The sequence below is a fragment of the Corvus cornix genome, chromosome 1A, assembly GCF_000738735.6.
Source record: "Corvus cornix cornix isolate S_Up_H32 chromosome 1A, ASM73873v5, whole genome shotgun sequence".
NCBI classification, from domain to species: Eukaryota; Metazoa; Chordata; class Aves; order Passeriformes; family Corvidae; genus Corvus; species Corvus cornix.
The window spans coordinates 226492-240396 of NC_047057.1; the positions used below are offsets into that span (position 1 = coordinate 226492).

General features: G+C 69.5%; 1 protein-coding gene across 1 annotated transcript; it reads left to right on the plus strand.

The window, feature by feature from the left end:
- Positions 1-3749: 3749 nt before the first annotated feature.
- On the plus strand, positions 3750-13085 carry LOC120411860 (cadherin-related family member 5-like). The gene is made up of 17 exons (XM_039570380.1): positions 3750-3782; positions 4669-4755; positions 5446-5663; positions 6235-6294; positions 6386-6478; positions 7019-7105; positions 7182-7292; positions 8032-8202; positions 8300-8390; positions 9119-9225; positions 9652-9852; positions 10182-10316; positions 10632-10710; positions 11201-11397; positions 11972-11992; positions 12626-12719; positions 12871-13085. The coding sequence occupies exons 2-17, from the start codon at positions 4695-4697 to the stop codon at positions 13083-13085; spliced, it is 1941 nt and encodes a 646-aa protein (XP_039426314.1). The 5' UTR covers positions 3750-3782; positions 4669-4694.
- The last annotated feature ends 820 nt before the right edge of the window (positions 13086-13905 follow it).

Here is a 13905-nt window from a genome sequence, read left to right on the forward strand (position 1 = left end):
AGTTTACACAGCACAAACAAATAATTAATCCTCAATCAGAAATGAAAGTGCCGCTTTTGATCCCCTGGAGCTCTGGCAGCTGATGCTGGGTGTCAGTGACAGGAACTGCCATGGATACAGCAATGGAATGCTCTTTATCTTGGACCAGTTCAGAGCAGGGTGGTTGGCTGGGCCCCAGCGGTGGTTGGGGCACGCTGTCTGGGCAGTGAAGATCCTCCGACTTTGGGTCAATCCAATTAAGCCATTAACGAGATTTGGTTGCTCTGCCACCCCACAGCACCCGCTTGGCCAACACCATGATGGCTACAAGCAAAGCTGGTGGCCCAACCTCTCTGATGCCAGGCGACACTGCCCTGGTGGCACCAAGGACCCCAGGATCCCCAGCCGTGGTGGGCAGGTGCCACACCGTGTCTTGGGCCCTCCGTGTCCCAGCCTGGAACCTGAACCCTCGACTTCCTACAGGTGATGAGCACAGGGACTCTGCTGCCCTGGAGGTGTTTGTGACCTGATCAGTACATCCTGGTCAGTGTGACCTAATCAGAGTGTCCTGACCAATGTGTCCTGGTCAGAGTGTCCTTATCAAAGCCACCTGTTGGTTTCCCACTAACGAACCCGAACAAATGAGAGCTGGGTCTGTGCCCATGTCAGGAGGTTTGACAAGGCCAGGTGCAGGTGCTGCTCCCAGGCCTCGGCAATCCCAGCACAATTCCAGGCTGGGCCAGGAACGGAAGGACAGCCCTGGGACACGGCCTCAGCACCCTGAACTTGCTCCAGACAGGATTGCTCCCAGCAGAAGCAGCTGCTCCAACACCAGGGCCAGACATTCCCCCGGTGCCCGGGCAGGAGCCGACGCCAACACCAGAACCGGACAGGCTTCTGCTCATCCCGGTCCCGTACCGGAGCCTGGTGAAATTCTGTGACCTGCTCAGGGACTTCCTGCAGTTTCTCAAGGAGCGGCTGGGCTGACCAGGAGGACGAGCAGCTCCAGCTCCGGCCGCCGTGGCCCCGGGCCGTTCCCTGCCGGCATCGCGGGGCCAAAGGCAGCCCCAGCGCCCGGGGCCGCGCTGTCCTTCCCCGCCCTCCCCTGCGCCCAGCCCGGTGTCGGAGCTCCGTTTGTGTTGAAATAACGCTGCTCGCGTTCCCGTGAACCGCGGCCTCAGCGCAGTGCAGCCCCCGGGGCAAGGCGAGCCGGGAGCCGGGAGGGAAAACGAGCGGGGTCAGCCCCGGTTTGGGAGGAGACGAGGGCGGAGCCGGGGAGGAGCGGGAGAAGCGATTTAATAACGGAGCGGAACGGGAACGGGAGCAGCTCGAGCTGGGAGTCCCCGAGTGCCGAGGGACGCGGAGGTGCCGGAGGTGCCCACCCGGAGCTGCTGCTGCCGCCCAGGGGTGTCCCCTCTGTCACCAGGCCCTGCCCCGGAGCTGCCGGGACCCCCATCCCCCTCCCCCGCTGTGCCCTCGGCCCCGGCAGCGCTGGAGCTGCAGCCCCGGCTCTGCTCCCACCCTGGGCCCAGCCGGGATCGCTGGGTCCGGGACGTTCCCTCTGCTCCAAAGAGCTCTTCTGGCTCTGGAGAAGGTGGTGGAGCGTGGTCCCTGCCAGAGCGAGTCAGGGATCCTGTTAGGGGCCTCACCTGGAATGTCCCACACGGAGCACAGAGCTCTGCCCGCACGCCCGGCAGGGTTGGGGGTTTCCCCGACCCCCCGTTTGCTACCCCAGCACCCCGTTAGTCTTAGGGGTCCCCGAGATGGAGCTGTTGGGCAGCTCTAAGGCTGAGCTTGGTTAGTTGCGATCTGGTGGGTTTGGGATGTCAGGGTGTCACTCTGCAGCCACCTGGGACAGAAGCAGACAGAGGCGTCACAGGAGCCCGTTCCCCTCCCCAGGGCTCAGCCCGTGTCCCGGGACTGCCCCTTCTCTGTGGAGCGACGGTGTCCAGCTGTGTCCCTGCTGTTGGCTCTGGGGGAGGGGCCAGACCCATCTCTCCAGAGGCTTCACAGAGTCATGGAATTGTTCGGGTGGGAAGGAACCTTACAGCTCATCCTGTTCCACGCCCCGCCTTGGGCGAGGACTCTTTCCCCCAGCCCGGGCTGCTCCGAGCCCCGGCCCCGCTGACGTCCTGCAGCCGGACCCTGTCTGTGGCCAGCCCATGTCCCTGGGGTGCCCAGTCCATGTTCCCAGGGTGCCCAGCTCACCCTCGGCGCACACATCTTGTTTGGGAACCCACCATTGCCAAAATTCCAGCCGGCGATGTAGCAGGATTTCAGCTCCGAGACCCTGAGCGAGGCGTTGGGCACACAGCCCAGCTGGATGTAGTCGCTGCACTCCACGGGCTGGTCCAGCTCCAGCACAGCCATGTCCCCATTCCTGTCCCTGCGGCCAGGTGTCCCCATCCCTGTCCCGCTGGCTGACCAGTGATGAAATCCCACTGCCGTGGGCTCCAAGGGTGCCCGGAGCCACCTGGGCTGTGCCAGACCCGGGAGAGCAGCCCAAGCTTCAGGGGGGTCCCTGCTGGGCCCTAGCACATACAGCTAACAACAACACACAGCTGGGCACACACACACAGCTGGGCACACTGACAGGGTGTGAGCACACCTGTGCACACACACACGGGTGTCACACACACACACACACACGGGTGTCACACACACACCTGCACACACTCTCTCACCTCATTTTCACACCTGCACCCCACCCCCCTTGGTGCCACCCCCATGTCACTTCCCCCTCCCCCCGGCTCATCCTCTTTGTCCCCAAAGCGGATTATGGCGGTGGCTCAGAAGGGACATGAGAGTGTGCAAGGGGGGGCCACATCCCCGACCAGCCTCACACGGAGACACAGGTGTGCACGGGGTGTCACACCGCCTCTCAGGTGTGCACGGGGTGTCACACCCCCTCCCAGGTGTGCAGGGAGGGTCACACCCCCTCCCTGGGCCCAAACCTGTGCAGGCAGCGCGGGCAGGTTGTGCCCAGCCCAGCAGGGCAGGCAGTGCAGGTACTGTGGGCAGGGGGTGCCCCAGGCAGAGCCCTCGGGCACGGGCAGGTGGGGGACGAGGTGCAGGCAGGTGACAGGGGATGCTCCAGGCAGCACAGGCAGGTGACATTTCCTGAAGCGCAAGCAGTGCAAGCAGGGATCGGTGCAGGCAGGTGATCCCCAGGCAGGTGGGGCTCAGGGCAAACAGGGCTCTGAGCAGGAAGGGCTGAGGGCAGGGTGGGGGGATGCCCCAGGCAGGGCAGGTGCGAACAGGTGATGGCCGAGAGGTGCAGGCAGGACAGGTGATAAAGGTGATGCCCAGGAGGTGCAGGAGAGCAGGTGATGCCCAGGTGATGCCCAGGTGATGCAGGTGCTGCCAAGGTTGGGCAGGTGATGCAGGTGATGCCCAGGGGATGCCTAGGTGATACAGGTGATGAGGGTGATGCAGGTGATGCCCCAGGCAAGGCAGGTGATGCAGGTGATTCGGGTGACGCCCAGGCAGGGCAGGTGATGCCCAGGTGGTGCAGGTGATGCCCAGGGGATGCCCAGGTGATGCCCAGGCGGGGCAGGTGATCCAGGTGATGTCCAGGTGATGCAGGTGATGCCCAGGTGGTGCCTCAGGTAGGGCAGGTGATGCAGGTGATGATGCCCAGGGGATGCAGGTGACGGCCAGGTGGTGCCCAGGCAGGGCAGGACTCAGATCCCGGGTCGCAGGTCCCGGGTCAGCCCCGCCCCCGCTGGCCCCGCCCCCTCTCGGCCCCGCCCCCCGTCCGGCCGGGCCGGGGCAGCAGCGCCGGGGGCGGCGGCGCCGGGCAGGTACGGGGGGGGCGGGGGCTGGGGGGGGCCGGGGGCTATGGGGCGGCCGGGGGAGACGGGGGGAGGGGATTATGGGGGGCCGTGATCCCGGGGAGGGGGTCCGGGGCGGGCATCCTGGACACGGGGGTCCTCTGCCCTGGGGGTGACACACGGGCGGGTGACACCCAGGGACCCGCAGGGTGGGAAGGGGACGCCCCCCCGACTCCCCCTCTGTCCCGCAACAGGGAGGGGGTCCTGGGGGGGATCCCCCATGCCGGTGCCGGGGATGGTTGGGGTGGCAGATGGGGAGCGCCCCCCCCTCCGCCCTAATTAGCCGCCGCTAATTGTGGGGGGGCGCCATATGGCTCCCATTGCCAAGCGCGGGGAAGGCTCGGGGACCCCCTGCAGACCCCCGTGGCAGCGGGGTCGCACACTGTGGGGCGCGGGGACACGACGGGGGCACGGAGGGGGGACACGGCCGTCCCACAGGGAGCGGTGCCGGCCTGGCAGCGGCCGGTGAGACCCTCGGGCGGGGACAGGGACACCCTGGGGACATGCACCGGGGACAGGGACACCACCCTGGGGTCCTGGGGAAGGGGGCCACGGGCACGGCGACCCGGGTGGGTGACACGGGCAGAGACAGCCAAGCGCGAGAGTCCCAGGGGAAAGGGACCCCAGAGTGGTGACAGCGCTGGGGATCCCAGGAGAGGGGAGCTGGCAGGGGGACAGGGGTGAGGACACGGGCTCAGGGACCCAGGGAAGGGGACCTCGGGGTGGTGACAGTGCTGTCATCGGGGTTGTCCGACTGGTGGGACACTGCGGAGGGGGCTGGGGACAGGGGAGCGGGGCCGGGGACAGGGGAGCGGGGCCGGGGGTGGCAGCCCCGCTCCTCCCTTCCCCGCCACAGGCGCCCCCCGAGCTCCCCGTGTCCCCATGGCGGCCGCGTCCTGCCCGGCGCTCCTGGCCGCCTGCCTGGCGCTGCACCTGGCCACAGGTGAGCACCTGGGGGGACCTGGGGGACAAGGGACACTTGAGGAGGCCACCGGGACTGGGAGGGACCCGGCGGGCGGCTGGTGGGGACCCAAGGAGGGGACCCTGGGAATGGCAACTAGGGGTGGTGGGGATCCAAGGGATAAGGTCACCAGGGAATGGGGACTTGGGGACATGGGAAGGGGACCCTGCGAGAAGCAACCGTGAGAGGTGGGACCCCAGGGCATGGGGACACAGAGGACCCTGGGGGGGACCCAAAGATGTCACCTGAGTGCAGGACCACTGGGGGTGATGGCCCACTGGTCTCCTGGGGACGGAGACTTGGGGGTGAGGACCAAGGGGTGGGGACCCTGGGGGACACAGGAGTGACCGTGCTGGGGTCCAGGAAGTGGGACTTGGGGGGCGGGAACACGGGGAGAGTGAGGGGGGGAAGTGGGAATGGAGTTGTTGGTCCGGGGATATGGGGACCTTGGGGGCGGGGACTCGAGAGACCCTGGGGGGGTCAGCAGGGAACGGGGAGGGGGGGCAGGGAGCGGGACATGGGGACCCGGGAGAACGAGGGGTGGGAGTGGGGATCTTGGGGATGAGGAAGAGGGGATGGGGACGTGGGACATGGGGACCCAGGGGCTGGGGACCCGCGGAGCCACACCCCCCGCGGACACCCGTGTGCCCATCCCTGGCGCGGCGATGGCAGCCCGGGGCGACGGGTGCAGCGGGTTCGGGAACCTGTTCACGGAGATCGCGGAGAACAGCGCCCACGGGAGCCTGGTGGCGCGGCTGCCCCCGCCGGGGGACGCGGGGGGCGGCGCCGGCCTCCAGCTCTGCCTGGTGGGCACCGACGCCGCCTGGTTCTACCTGGACGGGCGCAGCCTCCGGCTCAACGTCTCGGCCGGGCGGGCGCTGGACCGTGAGGTGACACCGCCGGGACACCCCCCAGTCCCCTGTCCTACTTCAGCCATCCTGTGTCCGTCGGGTGTCCATCCTGCATCCATCCTGTGGCCAGTGTCCATCCTGAATCCACCTGCACCCATCCTGTGTCCATCTACCTCCAGCATCTATCCATCCATCCTACATCCACCTGTGTCCATCCTACGTCCATCCTGCATCCTTCCTATGTCTATCCTGTGTCCGTCCCTGCATCCCACATCTACCTGTGTCCGTCCTGCCTGTCATCCATACTCCATCTATCCTGGGTCTACCATCATCTGTTCATGGTCCATCCATCCTTCATCCATCCTGTGTCCATCAGTATCCATCCCGTGTCCATCCCATACTCATCCTGGGTCCATATTGTGTCCATCCAGGGTCCATCCATTCACCCTCCCCCCATGATGAGTCCATCCATCCTGCAGCCCCCTCCATCCCAGATCATCCTGCTCCACCCTCATCCTGCACCTGCTTGGCTGGGGACTCCAGCACGTCCCCAGGGGGCAGCCCCCCGTGTCACCCCATGTCCCAGTGCCCCGTCCCTTGTCCCCTGCAGGAACTGGAGTCCCCGGTGCTGATGGTGGCCCTGACCTGTGCCGAGGACGGCTCCTCCCCGGTATGGCCACACACCGTGGGGACCCTGGGGAGCTCGGGGGGGGCACAGTCCCACCCTGGTCACTCCCCGTGTTCCCTCCCACGCCCGGCAGGTCGAGTTCCGGATCATCGTCCAGGTCCTCAATGAGAACGACAACCGGCCCCACTTCCAGGGGGCCACTGTCCTCACCCACAACGTCAGCGAGGTGACAGTGGCACTGTGGGCACATGCTGGGGACAGGGCTGGGGACAGGGGAGGTCATGGATATGGTTATGGTGATGGGGCAGGGATAGGCACCAGGACAGGGATGGCCGTGGGCATGGATTGCGGACGGGGATGGGGATAGGAGGGGGGTCAGAGATGGTCGGGGTCATGGGCACGGTGATGGGCATGGGCACATGGACAGCACTTGGGACAGGCTGGTCAGGGTCAGTCGTGGGCACAGTGGCAGAGATGGGGACAGGGACAGGGTTGGGGGCAGGAACAACGCTGGCCATGGACACAGGGAGAGGAGTGGGGGTGGTGGGGATGGGGACAGGGCTGGGAGAAGGTGGGTGCCCGGAAGGGATGGGGACACCCAAAAAAGTAGGAATGGGGATATTGGGTGCGTTCATGAGTTCGGGGGTGTTGGGGGACCATAGGGGGTGTTTAGGGGTGCGGGGTGTGTTTAGGGGGGGGTGGGGACCCCGGAGGGTGTTGGCGGCTCCCGGGGCGTCTGGGGACCCCTGGTGACCCCCGCGGGCAGCTGGCACCGGTGCACTCGGTGGTGTTCAGCGCCCAGGCTGAGGACGCGGACGGGGACACGCTCATGTACGTCATCGACACGGCCTCGGTGAGCCGGGGCGGGGGCGGGGGGCCGCGGGGGGGCCGGGGCCATCTGCCGGGCTGACCGAGCTCCCCCACCCCAGCCCGACGCCCGCTTCTTCCGCATCGACCTCCCGAACAGCGGCCGCGTGGTGCTGGCGCGGGCGCTCGACTTCGAGAGCCGGCGGCACCTCGAGGTGGTCGTGACCGCCGTGGTGAGACCCCCGCCCGCCCGTGTCTCCCCTGTCTCTCCCCATGTCCGTGGGACCGCCGTCTGTGTGCCCCCCGCTTGTGGGACCCTGGTGCAGGGCCCTGATATGAGACCCCCGCCTGTGGGACCCCTGCCCACCCTCATGAATTTGGGGGGACCTGGCACCCACCCCTGGCCCCAGGGAGGACCGCAGCCCGACCCCAGCCCCACAGAGCCCGCGGGTGTGGGGTCCTCGTGCCCACCGCCCCCCCGGGTGACACCCCCGGCACGACCATGACACGGGTGGGCTGCACGGGTGGGGGTCCCCCCGGCCCTTCCGCCCCCCCACGCCCGCCGGCCGTCCCCGCCGGCCCCGCTAATTGGGGGTGACGTGATCCCGTCACCTGCCCTCAATCCCCCTCATTTCCTTAATGGGCCACCTGCGCCCCCTCCCCCCTCCAGCGCCCAGCCCCCACCCCAGCTCTCCCCGGCACCCCCACCCCACGGTGGGAACTCGGCGGGACCCCGCGGCCCTGGGCTGCGACCCCCGCTCCTGCCTGGGGCTGGGAGTTCCTGTCCCTCGAGGTCCCCTTTACATGGGGGCCCCTGTACCTGCGGCCCCGTGTGCCTGTGGGGTCACCACTCAATGGAGTCGTTGTTTCCTGGGGGTTCCCTGTCCACCTGGGGTGTCGTGAGGGTCCCCGTGCCTCTCTGTGCATCCCACAGCAGGTTTTGGGGCATCCTTGCCCGGCTTTTTCCCGCAGGAGATGAACACCCGAGAGCGGTTCAACGCCTCGGCCCGGGTGCGGGTCAATGTCCTGGACGGGGATGACCAGTACCCCCAGTTCCTGCCCTGCACCCCCCGCGCCCCCCACAGCCCTCCCGTCTGCACCAGCCCCGTCTACACCGCCAACATCACCGAGGGCCAGCTCCAGGTGGGACACGGGACCGTAGGGACACCGCGGGAACGCGGGGGTCGGGGGGGCCCGCAGGGCTCAGCCGGACACCTCCGTGTCCCCTCCATGTCCCCAGGGGGGTCCCCTGAGCTTCAGCCCCGGCGCCGTCTATGCCGAGGACGGGGACAGGGGGCTGCGGGCGGCCATCACCTACTCCCTGCTGGCAGGTAACAGGGGACAGGGGACCCGGCGGGACACGGGGGGCAGGGACACACGGACACGGGAGGGCAGGGAGATGGGGACACGGGGACACAGGCAGGCACAGACGCGTGGGCAGGAACACAGTGACACCACAATACGGACGCAGGTGGGCAGGGACATGGGGACAGGGATGTGCTGGGCGGGGACATGTGTGGGGAGAGGTGGCCGTGGTGCCCGGGGTGGTTCCCAGCGCTGCCCTGTGCCCCCAGTCCCTGGCAGTGCCGGGTGTACCCGCACGGTGGGGGGGTTTTGGTGATTGGGGGTCCCCATGCTGGGGGGTGTCCCCGCCAGGGATCCCTGTGCCAGGGGGGTCCAATCAGCACAATCCAATTGCCGGCTCCTCTGTGGCAAATTGAATAAAGGGATTGAGATGGGGGGGGGGCCTAATCCCCCCCGGTGCGGGGGGGCTGCGGGGTGGGGGTCAACCCCTGGTGTACCCGAGGGTGCTCCAGCACCACAGGGGTTAAACCCCCCCCATATTGGAGGTCAAAGGGTTAATAACGCCCACCCTGTGCGTCCCACCACCCCCCTCCCCCCCAATAAGGGGGGTCCTCCCCGCCATGAAGTTCCGGGAATGGATGGGGGGACATGAGGGACCTCCCACAGGGCTGCCCCAGGGGGAGTTTCCCACAGTTCCCCGGGGAAGGGGGCAGGTAGGGGGGTCCCGGGGGTCCCCATCTCTGTGTCCCCCCAGGTCAGGAGAGCAGCAGGTTCCACATCGACAACGTGACCGGGGCCATCACGCTGCTGCGGGCGGTGGAGAGCAGCCGCCAGACCCCCGAGATCTGCCTCAGCGTCATGGTGGGTGGGGGGCGAGGGGGGCCCCGGGGAGATGGGGGGACCTGGGGATATTGGGGAGTACTCAGGGAGATGGGGGTCTCTGGGGAGATGGGGAGACCCAAGAGGATGGGGTTCCCTGGGGAGATGGGGGGTCCCGGGGAGATGGGGGTCCCTGGGACAGTGGGAGCTGCCTGGGGTACTCCGGGAAGCCCCCGTAGGTGCAGGAAGCTGGTGGCAGTGGGTAAAACCTGGGTGTCCCCTGTGTTCCCTCCACGCTCCATGTGCCCTGTGTCCTCCCATGTCCCCCCTATGTCCCACCGTGCCCCCTGTGTCCCCCCATCCCCTGTGTCCCCCATCCTTTGTGTCCCCCTGTCCCTTTCCTGTGGCCCTCCCGTGTCTCCTCTGTGTCCCCCCCATGTCCCCCTGTATGCCCCCCGCGCCCCCCAGGCCTCGCAGGTGAACGACCCCTCCAAGTACGCGGTGGCGCGGGCCCTGGTGCGGGTCCTGGCCCCGAACCGGCACCCGCCGCGCTTCCCCCGCGCCCGCTACCGCGCGTTCGTGCCCGCGGCCCCGCGCCGCGCCGCGCTGCTGCTCACCTTCGGCGGGCAGGTGCTCGCCCTGCACGCACACGACCCCGACTTCCCCGAGGTGAGCGGGGCAGGGGGGCGGGCAGGGGGTGCAGGTGAGGGTGCAAACAAGGTGTGGGCACGGGATGCAGGTAGGGACGGGCAGGGGGCGGGGAGTGGTGCAGGTGGGAGGCAGGTGGGGGCGTGGGCAGGAGGCTCAGGTAGGGATGCAGGTAGAGGCAGGAAGGGGGCGGGCAGAGAGGTGGGAAGTGGTGCAGGTAGGGAGGCAGGTGGGATGCAGGTGGGGAAGGCAGGTGGGATGCAGGTGGAGGTGTGGGCAGCAGTGCAGGTACCGGGTGAGGATGGGTACAGGAGGTGTGCAGGCAGGGGCTGATTCCCCCCACCCCGCAGGGGCTGAACCCCCAGGTGCGCTACACCCTGAGCCACGGCGCCAACCAGAGCCAGCAGCTGTTCCAGGTCATGCCCAACGGGCTCCTGGTGGCCCAGGCGGACCAGCTGCGGCCCGGGCAGAGCTACCACCTGCAGGTGGGCGTGGAGGGCAGGGGGAGGCCGGGGCACAGGGGACATGGGGGTCTAGGGAGACGGAGGGGCCCTGGGGGACATCGGAGCCTGGGGGGCAGGGAGCACCGGGGCACTGGGTGGGCACGGGGGGCTGGAGGTTGTGGCTACCAGAGGGGCACCAGAGAGGGGACACGGGCGGGGACGACAGAGAGGACACTGGGGCTGGGGGGCACCTCCATGTCCCCTCGTGTGTCCCCCCGGTGCCACAGCCACGTCCCCTCGTGTCCCCTGTCCTCACCATGTCCCCCCTGTCCCCTCCATGCCGCCCCCGCCGTTCAGGTGCTGGCGCGGGACGAGGAATCGGGCGAGACCTCGAACACGACGGTGGAGCTGGAGGTGCTGTGGCCGGGGCAGGCGGGTACGGAGGAGGGGGACCCCCCCCCAGAAACCCCCCAGAGACCCCTCCGTCAGCCTCCTCATCCCCACGGCACCGCCCCAGGAACCGCCCACGGACCCTCCTGCCCCAAGCGCTGGGCACCCCCAGGGACGCCCCTGCCCCCCGGTGATGGGGTCTCCCCCAGAGTCCCAACCGGTGAAGAGGCTCCCCCAGCTCCCCGAGCCCCCAGCCTTGTGTCCCCCCAGGGATGGGTTTTCCCCCAAGCTCCCCACGGTGACGGGGTCCCCAGGCCACCCCCGTGCTGTGATGGGGTTCCCCCGGGCACGGGATCCCCTCCCAGCCCCCGGGATCTGAAGTGCTCCCCCCGTCCCCCGCCGTGCCCCGCTGCTGGCGCGGCCCCCGCCCCGCAGCCCCCCGGGACCCCTCGGAGCCCCCCGGGATGTGCCGGGATTTGTCCCCGCCCGCTCCCCGTTGATGGCTCCCCCGCTGACGTGTCCTCTCTGTCGCGCAGCCCCGCGGGACCCCTCGGAGCCGCCCCCCGGGCGGGGGGTGCCGGCGGGGGCCGTGGCGGGGGGCGCGGGGGCGCTGCTCCTGCTCGGGGCCGTTCTCCTGCTCGCCCTCCTGGCGCTGCGGGCGCGGCGGCGGCGGCGGCGGCAGCAGCGCACGGCGGACCGGGCGGCGCTCGCCATCGAGAAACACCCCAACGTGGTAGGGGCCCCCCAGCCCCCGGCCCCGACCTCGCTGTGCTGCTCCCCAGAGCCCCCCGACACCCCCTGAGCCTCCAGCCCCCCCGCTCTGCTCCTCCGGGGCACCCCCGACTCCCCCCCGCACCCCCCGACCTGCCCGCCTGGTACCCCTGGAGCTGCCCCCAGAGCCCCCAACACCCTCCTGCGCCCCCCGCCCTGCCCCCCGCGCCCCTCAACCCCCCGCCCCCCGAACCTTCGAAGCTCCCCCAGTTCCCCCCGCACCCCCAACCCCTCAAGACCCCCAGCTCTCCCCAGACCTCCCCGCACCCTCATCCCACCCTCAGGTCTGGGGAGCAGGGAAGAGGGTCCTCGGGTCAAGGGGGGCGCGGCGGGACCGAGGGACCTCCCAGTGGGGGGAAAGGAGGTCCCCTGTTCTGGAGGGGCTGGGAAGGAAGGGGGTCCCTTGAGTCTGGGGATGGGGGTTCTGCTGGCTTGGGGGGCCGTAGGAAGGTGATTCCCGGGTCTGGGGGCTGCGGGAAGGAGGGAGCCCCCCGTGCCTCAGTTTCCCAGCTGACCCCCCCCGTTCCCCCCCACAGAGCCTGAGGTGGTTCCAGCCGGTGAGTGGGACCCCCCAAAAAGTACGGGGGGGCGGAGAGTCACCCTGCTCTGAGCCCCGCCAAAAGGGGGATGCGGGGTCCCCTGTGCCATGGGGTTGCTATGGGGGGGTCCCACAAGGAGGAGTCCCATGAGGGGGTCGGGGTGCTGGACAGGGATTGGGATGCTGGGGGGGGGGGGGGGCCGTGCTGGAGGGGGCCCCATGGGGACGGTCGGGATGCTGGGGGGTCCCAGGGGGGTCCTGTGCTGGTCCTGTCGGGAGAGGTCGGGGTGACGGGAGCTCCCATGGGGGTCCCTGTGCTGGGGGTCCCGGGGGGGCGGGTGCTGGGGAGACATTGGGGTGCTGGGGGTCCCATGGGAGAGGTCGGGACGCTGGAGGGGGTGTCCAAGGGGGGGATCCCTGTGCCCGGGGGGGGGCCCACGGGGGGTCCCTGGGCTGGGTAGGGTTTGGGGTCCTGGGGATCCCCGCGGAGGGGTCCCATGGAGGGTTCTTGTGCAGGGGAGACCCTACGGGGGCGGCCGAGGTGCTGGGGGGCTCCCACGGGAGGGTCCCCGCGCGGGAGGGTGTCCCGTGTGGGGGTGTCTGTGTGGTGGGGGTCCCTATGGCCCCCCTGACCCCTCTGCCCCCTCCGCAGGTCCAAGCCGGCAAGTCGCCCCCGAGCCCCCCCCGGCTCTACTACCCCAACGAGGGCTACAGCGAGGTGGGGGAGGCCCCCCGCCGCCCCCCCCGCCGCCGCCGCCGCCGCCGCCGCCGCCCCCCCGCCGCCAGCCCCCCAGCCGCCCCCCGCCCCCAAACCCCAGGCCAACTCCGTGGGGCGGCCGGGGGGGGCTCGCCCGGGGCGGGATCCCCGGGGGGGTCGCCGCCGCCCACCCCCGCCAGCCCCGGCCCCCCCGCGCCCCCAGCCCGGGCGAGGTCTCGGGGGGTCCCGCGGAGGGCGGGGGCAGCCCCGTGCCGGGGGGCGGCGGGGGGGGACCCTGGGGGTGCTGCCGGCGCTGGAGGAGGTGAGCGAGGAGAGCCTGGAGGAGGGGCCGGGCAGCGACCCCCGGGTGCCCCCCCCGCTGCTGCAGCTGCTCGAGGACTCCATCGAGTGCTGAGGGGGCCGCGGGCGGCGCGGGGGGGCGGCCGCGCTCGGGGGGGCACAATAAAGAGCTGGAAAGGCAGCGGTGGCAACTGGGGAGCACTGGGATGTACTGGTTGGCACTGGAGGACACTGGGCAGCATTCGGAGGGCACTGGAAAGTTACTGGGATGCACTGGTTGATACTGGGAGACACTGGGGGTGTCACTGGGATGATCTGGGGTGTCATTGGGGGTCACTGGGATGCACTGGGGTGTCACTGGGATGAACTGGGATGTCACTGGGATGCATTGGGAAGCACTGGGTGTCATTGGGGGTCACTGGGATGAACTGGAGCGTCACTGGGATGCATTGGGATGAACTGGGGTGTCATTGGGGGTCACTGGGGTGTCACTGGGATGAACTGGGGGGAAGTCCTGGGATATACTGGGGGGTGTCACAGCCCCCCCCGCGCCCCCACGTGGGCGTTTCCCGCTTTTCCAGGCCCCGCCCTTGGGGGCGGTGTCGCCCTGACCACGCCCCTTAAAGGCGCCGCGTCACTTAAGCGGCCGCTGCCTGCGCTGCTCCCATGGCGGGGGGCGTGGGGTCCCCTGCCCCGCGTGGGGAGGGTGCCATGGGGGGGCTGATGGATCCTGGGGTGCGGAGGGTCCCCTGGGCGTCCCCCGAGTGCCACGAGGGTCCCGTGGGAGCCCTGGAGGTCCCCTGGGTGTCGTGGGGTCCCTGTGCCCCGCGTGGAGTGGGTGCGTGGGGTTTGAGTGCCGTGGGGGGGCCCTGGGTGCCGTGGGGGTCCCGTGGGGGTCCCCGAGGGGGTGCCCTCCCCCTACGCGTGACCCCGTG

Bases quoted from the DNA above. Each gene is read 5' to 3' on its own strand.
- LOC120411860 (XM_039570380.1), top strand. From the start codon at position 4,695: ATGGCGGCCGCGTCCTGCCCGGCGCTCCTGGCCGCCTGCCTGGCGCTG. The intron at 7,293-8,031 runs GTGAGACCCCCG...TTTTTCCCGCAG, and splicing joins AGGTGGTCGTGACCGCCGTG to GAGATGAACACCCGAGAGCG. The intron at 11,398-11,971 runs GTAGGGGCCCCC...TCCCCCCCACAG, and splicing joins TCGAGAAACACCCCAACGTG to AGCCTGAGGTGGTTCCAGCC.